This window comes from Nanorana parkeri, unplaced genomic scaffold (genome assembly GCF_000935625.1).
Source record: "Nanorana parkeri isolate BGI_ZX_2015 unplaced genomic scaffold, ASM93562v1 scaffold84, whole genome shotgun sequence".
NCBI lineage: Eukaryota > Metazoa > Chordata > Amphibia > Anura > Dicroglossidae > Nanorana > Nanorana parkeri.
Genome location: NW_017306352.1, coordinates 1900772 through 1906216, shown reverse-complemented (window position 1 = coordinate 1906216; position 5445 = coordinate 1900772). Strand labels below are relative to the sequence as shown.

At 41.0% G+C, this 5445-nt stretch overlaps 1 protein-coding gene across 6 annotated transcripts in view; it reads right to left on the bottom strand.

Annotated features, from left to right (window-relative positions):
- Positions 1-5445, bottom strand: part of PARD3 (par-3 family cell polarity regulator) — a 535067-nt gene that overhangs the window by 233491 nt on the left and 296131 nt on the right. For all 6 annotated transcript variants that reach the window (XM_018552327.1, XM_018552326.1, XM_018552321.1 and 3 more), the window contains one exon: positions 4349-4499. In XM_018552327.1, the coding sequence (XP_018407829.1) occupies positions 4349-4499 (151 nt within the window). The remainder of the gene's footprint in view (positions 1-4348; positions 4500-5445) is intronic.

The following is a 5445-nucleotide window of genomic DNA, read 5'->3' as shown; positions in this document are numbered from 1 at the left end:
GCGATCCGTCGCAGAAGCCGAGTCAACAGGTACAGTGGAGGAAAGGCATAAAATCAGACCGTAAGGCTTCCAGGGAGCCACTATGGCATCCAGAGCCGGGCTACGATCTCTCTACCTTCCAGTTGCGTCGAGACGCCAGAAGGTCCACATCCGGCGACCCCCAGTGAAGACAAAGCTGATGAAAAATGTCTGGGTGTAGGGACCATACTCCCGTGTTCACCGACAGGCGACTGAGGCAGCCGACCTGCCAATTGTATAGGAAGTATCCGCTGGCGGAAGCCTGTAGCCCCATTAATAGCCAGCCTGCAGTCGGCTGGCACCAGGAACCGAACTTACACCCTGGAAAAACAACGGAAGGACGTGGTGCAGCCAAGACACCGGACGCGTCGCCCCACCAGCGGAACCATCTGTGACTGGCAGGTCGAGACCCCCAGTCATGTGCACCCCACCGGGCCAAGAGACCCACAGGCGTCGAAAAGAACCATCGTCGCAGCGGACCCACCGTGGCGGGACTGCATGCGCTAGTTGGTCGCACAGGGGAGACTCCAAGGATTTACATTCATCCAGCATGTCGCCCTGGCGACACTTGCTTGAAGAAAACAGCAAACAGAAGGAGGAAAATGAAAAAAAAAATTCCAGAGAATTTTTTTTAGCTCCTTACTCCTGACGCGAGGCAAAAAACTGGAGACTTGTCAGCAAGTGGGGGGTTTGGCCACCAGCAGGGGCCGCCCCTAGGCTGTCTTTGTCTCTTGTTATGTGCCTAGCATCCTTCTCCTGCAGGTGGCGATATACCCTACCATTCAGGATCTACGATCTGTTGCCCTGTGTCCTTCAATGAACGGGAGAGAAATATATATTTATATTATATATATTTATAAACACTCCCATTATTATCGCTACACTACCTAAACCAAATCACCAAGAGGCTGCATGGAGACGCCCAACAGTGATCTGGGCCGGGACAATACAAATTAGGCTCTTACCACAGAGTTCAACAGGAAACCATTAATGAAACTTGCTTATTTCAATAATCATGCCAACCATAATTCCATCAATTCTAAAATATAACGTACGGTGTAGCAACATAAAGTCCTCCTCCTATCAAAACACGAAGGCCGATTTATGAAAACACCAAAGAAATTATTATTTTCCCTAATTACATTCTTAATGAGCTCATTAGAAACATTGGAATTTAAATGATCTAATAGCTCTGCTTATGTCTTCCTAGCGAAGGCGAAAAAATTATAACTTGCCAATGAAAGGGGGGAAAAAGTGTTTTTAATGTCAGGAGCAATTTTAATCAAACCTCTCATTGTGTTTTAAATTTGAAAATCCTTACAAACTAATCCCATGATGAGCTAGTCAGTAAATCTGAGTCCTCCGGTGGCAAGACAAGTCTTTATTAACTGGGTCTGTTAAGGGAAAGCTGGATAGCTGCAGAGCAAGTGCTAATAACCTCATTGGCCACAGGGGACGAGGGAGCCAGTGTGGTGCTGAATGCTAACAAAGGATGCAGAAAATTATCTATCGCGATTTGGAGCTAATGCACTGAAAAATAGAAAACCCAGCAAAGCTAGTGATAGCACTCCAGTGACCCATTCTGCAGTCTCAATGTTACCCGCACTATAGTCTTTTTCCATGTAAAGCCTATTACTGAACCACATATGGAAAGTCAAAACAGTTAAAATCAACCTTGCATGAGAAAACTGTCTTCTAAAACTATAGTCTACACTGCTCACTCAACTTTGTAATTATGATTTTTTTTTTTTTAAATGTCTGTTACATTCATTGAGCAATATGTTTGGCTCCTCCCACCACATGCTCCCGTTTAATTGTAACATTCAGAGAATGCCTGTTAAAACACCTAAGTTCTAGCAGAGCTCCTGATCTACATCAATCCCATCCCTTCCCAGTCAGGTATGTATGCATGTCTTATCTGTCTCCCTGGACATTCAAATATGGCAGCTACATAATACACTTTACACTGGCCAAACAATGTACAGTATAAATCAAAAATGTAAACAATGTTCATAAGTGATTTTTCCAAATAAGATCATAATGTAAGATCCTGTTTTAAATTAAACTTAATTCTGGTCAGTTTCTGGTGAACAGAATTACTAATTGTTGAACTCAAGTGGAGATATCCCAACAGAGAAGTTCAGCCTAATGTAACCATTTCTAATTGTAGTTCCCACCCACTGTGATGGTTTTATCATTTAATTCCCAATAGCCAAAAGAAAATAAAGACGGGACAAAGAGAATCTGATGGGTGGGGAAACTTTGCAGGGTCCCAAAGAGATAAAATAAGGTATTGGGTGATTCTGATTCTACTCACTAGCACATAATTAATATTCAGACCATCTCAGCACTAGCTTAAAGCAAGTGTTTTAAATTTTATTGGGTGGCATATTTGTTTGGATCACCTTTATGCAAAAAAAAAAAAATCAAAGCCTTGCAAGCCAGCATTTCACTACGCAGGGCCTTGGCAGAAAAAGATAAAACGTTGCATGGCATCCAATTCATGTCAGTGATCTCCAACCTATTAGAATGTTTTCCATGATATGACGTACAGAAGTGCTCCTACCACAACATACTTGGCACATTTAGGAAGGACTCCAGTTTATATATGTGTACGATTACCTCATATTAGGAGAAAAAAAAAAGAGTTACAAGTAGAATACACTTGTTGATGTAAAATAGATTTTCTTTAGATGGTCAGGTTTTTTCTTGCATATACCTCAAGTTGACAATTTTCATTGCTGGATAAAAAAAGATATCTATCAACTCTGTGCTGACAGACAATTTATGAGACTCGCTGCAGTTTACCAGTGCATGTAATCGAGAACAACTCTGCATTCACTGAATATCAACGATGAGAAAGTTCTACCTTCCAGGGGAATCGAGGTAAAGAAAGTCATACACAAAGTCATTTCTGGATAATAACCAAAAGAATATATACTGTCTAGGTGATGTTACAGGTAATTCTTATAACTAAGCGGTTCGCCAATATTTTATTTAAAATACATGAAAATCTGATTACTAATCACCCAATTACATATACGATATAACATATTAATGTAATTTACATTTATTCTCAATGCCCTTCATTATAATAACTAGTATAAGTGTCATGACGTTCCTTGCTCAGACACTTCCTGTGACAATTCTCTCTCCCTGATTCCCAATAGAGCACCTGCATTGCCACCCTTTCTAATGGAGATTACAAATGGCCATTCCAGCACACATAATGCAGACATCGTCCACTGTTGTCACCATCAGAAAGTTCTGTTAATGTTTAATCCCTCGGGTGCTCTCCTACAAACTTGCCCTTCTTTTTTCCCCTCCTTTACTGTATTTCTTCTATGAGCTAAAAATCTCCCCTCCTTCGCATGTAAACTCCCAGTTATCCGGCACCTGTGGGGATTGGTAGACGCCGGATAATTGTAGTTTTTGGTTGCTTGAGAGTTACTATTAACTCTCAAGGAACAACCCCCGCCCCATTCATCTGCTGGCTAGATTTTACTATTGGCTATTTCAAATTGCAATACCCAACTGGCTATTGCACATGCCCACTGCCTGTTGTTTACATTCACCTGCCGGCTGAAGAATCTAGCTGTCAGCCGCAGCAAGATGTAAACAGAGAATTTACTTGCTCACATGGCTAACACAAATGTTTAGTGCACACATGTCTATCAAGCAACTGGCAAAAAAAATTAAGGACATATTATAATCAAAAAAGATTCATAATGGTATTATTGGGTACGTTTATATAAAATGTTTGTGAGCGGGTTTAGGTGTGTTTTATGCCTTAACAACTGACACAGAAACTGCAGAAGAAATATCTATTAGCGTTAATGGGTCTTAAATAGTTTGGATTACCAAAAATTAAAAGCACAGACAAGGGGACACTGCTGTTCAGTAAGAGACCTACACATCTGAATGAAAGGATATAAAACAGTATCATTCAGAAAAGTTCAGCAGCAATACAATGGCAGGACTTGGTTCCTGACAGTTACGGCTCTAACAGTGCTGACCGTGTCTAACACACATCCTCTAATCTAATAGAGCCATTATTCCAGGAAGACAAAAAGCAGAGGTACTCTTAGGAAAGGAAAGGCCTGTTCTATGCAGCGCACCCACTTCACCTGTTTTACTGGGAAAACACACTATGCCAATCACATTAGAAATCTTTTATCCTGCACAATCTCTGCTGCTCTTTGTTCGTCTGAATTGAATTCGAGATGTTATATGCTGGCCGTTGCCATTGTAAATAGAACATTAATCACTCTTCAATGAACAGCGAAAAGGACAAAAACATGACATGATTAGTAGAGGCTACTTGACTCACCCATTATTCTACTTAATGCAGCATTCCTTGTGGGCGATTCGTCAATGCCCTCAATGCCGCTGTACAAAGAGTGGGAAATTCTTCGCTCCCTGTCGTCCAGCATTGTCTCGATGGGCAATTCGGGCCCCGAGGGGCTTCCAGGTGACTCCAACTGTAGAATCGGGAGAGAAGGGATATCAGCGCTGACGGTCTATTTAACAGCATGGAGGAACAATAACAACATGCCTAAGGCCTGCACCCGGCTGGGTACCAAATGAGCTAGAACTTTTCACCCTCTACCAAAATAATTTACATTGACAGCTCTGCTTAATGGGCAACTTTCGATGCCACTTTGTAGTATACCTCCTGTGGAGCGCCTGTCATATTTCAACACCCTTAAGCAAAAAATAAATAGTACAAAGGCAATGTCTCTAATCATATTAGACCAAATTTGCCTACAAATCTGTTCTTTTAACTCTTTTCTGCACTTAGGCCGACTCTAACAATGGAAACAAAACAAAAAAAATATTTTACTGCCAAAATGTGTCTAATTGTATTCTTCAGATGGCAGCTGTTTGGTATACTTATTAGGATGTAAAACAAGAGGTGAATTTCTGAAAAATTCAGACCACAATCCAGTTCCAGAACTTAATTTTATTGCCCAAAAATGGCAATCTTTGTAAAAATACAACAGCCACAAGAATTACTTATTCATTTCTAAATATTCCTCCTCCACCAAACCCCCCACCCCCTTCCCCCTCGTGATATTGTTTGCTTTCGTGCCCACCCCAATGAAAGAGACTCAACCGCCTTTATCAACTATATGGTACTTGTTCTCTCCAGTAGAAATAAGAATACAATTTGTCATGTCTTAAATTTTAATAATTCAGTTTCCCTGTGCATAATCAGTGAAGGTTCTCATTCATCCAGGTCAATGTATAGCTAGTAGTAGTTCGTTCAATTTGACTCTTTGCTGGGACACAGTGTACCTTTATCAAAGCTGTTCCCCACTGCAACGTTGGTCAAAGAATAAGACTATTCTTTATTACTACTCCTAGGAAGACTTGCGAGTGTCCTAGATTTGCTACTATACATTGTTTTATGTGTTAGTCTGAAGA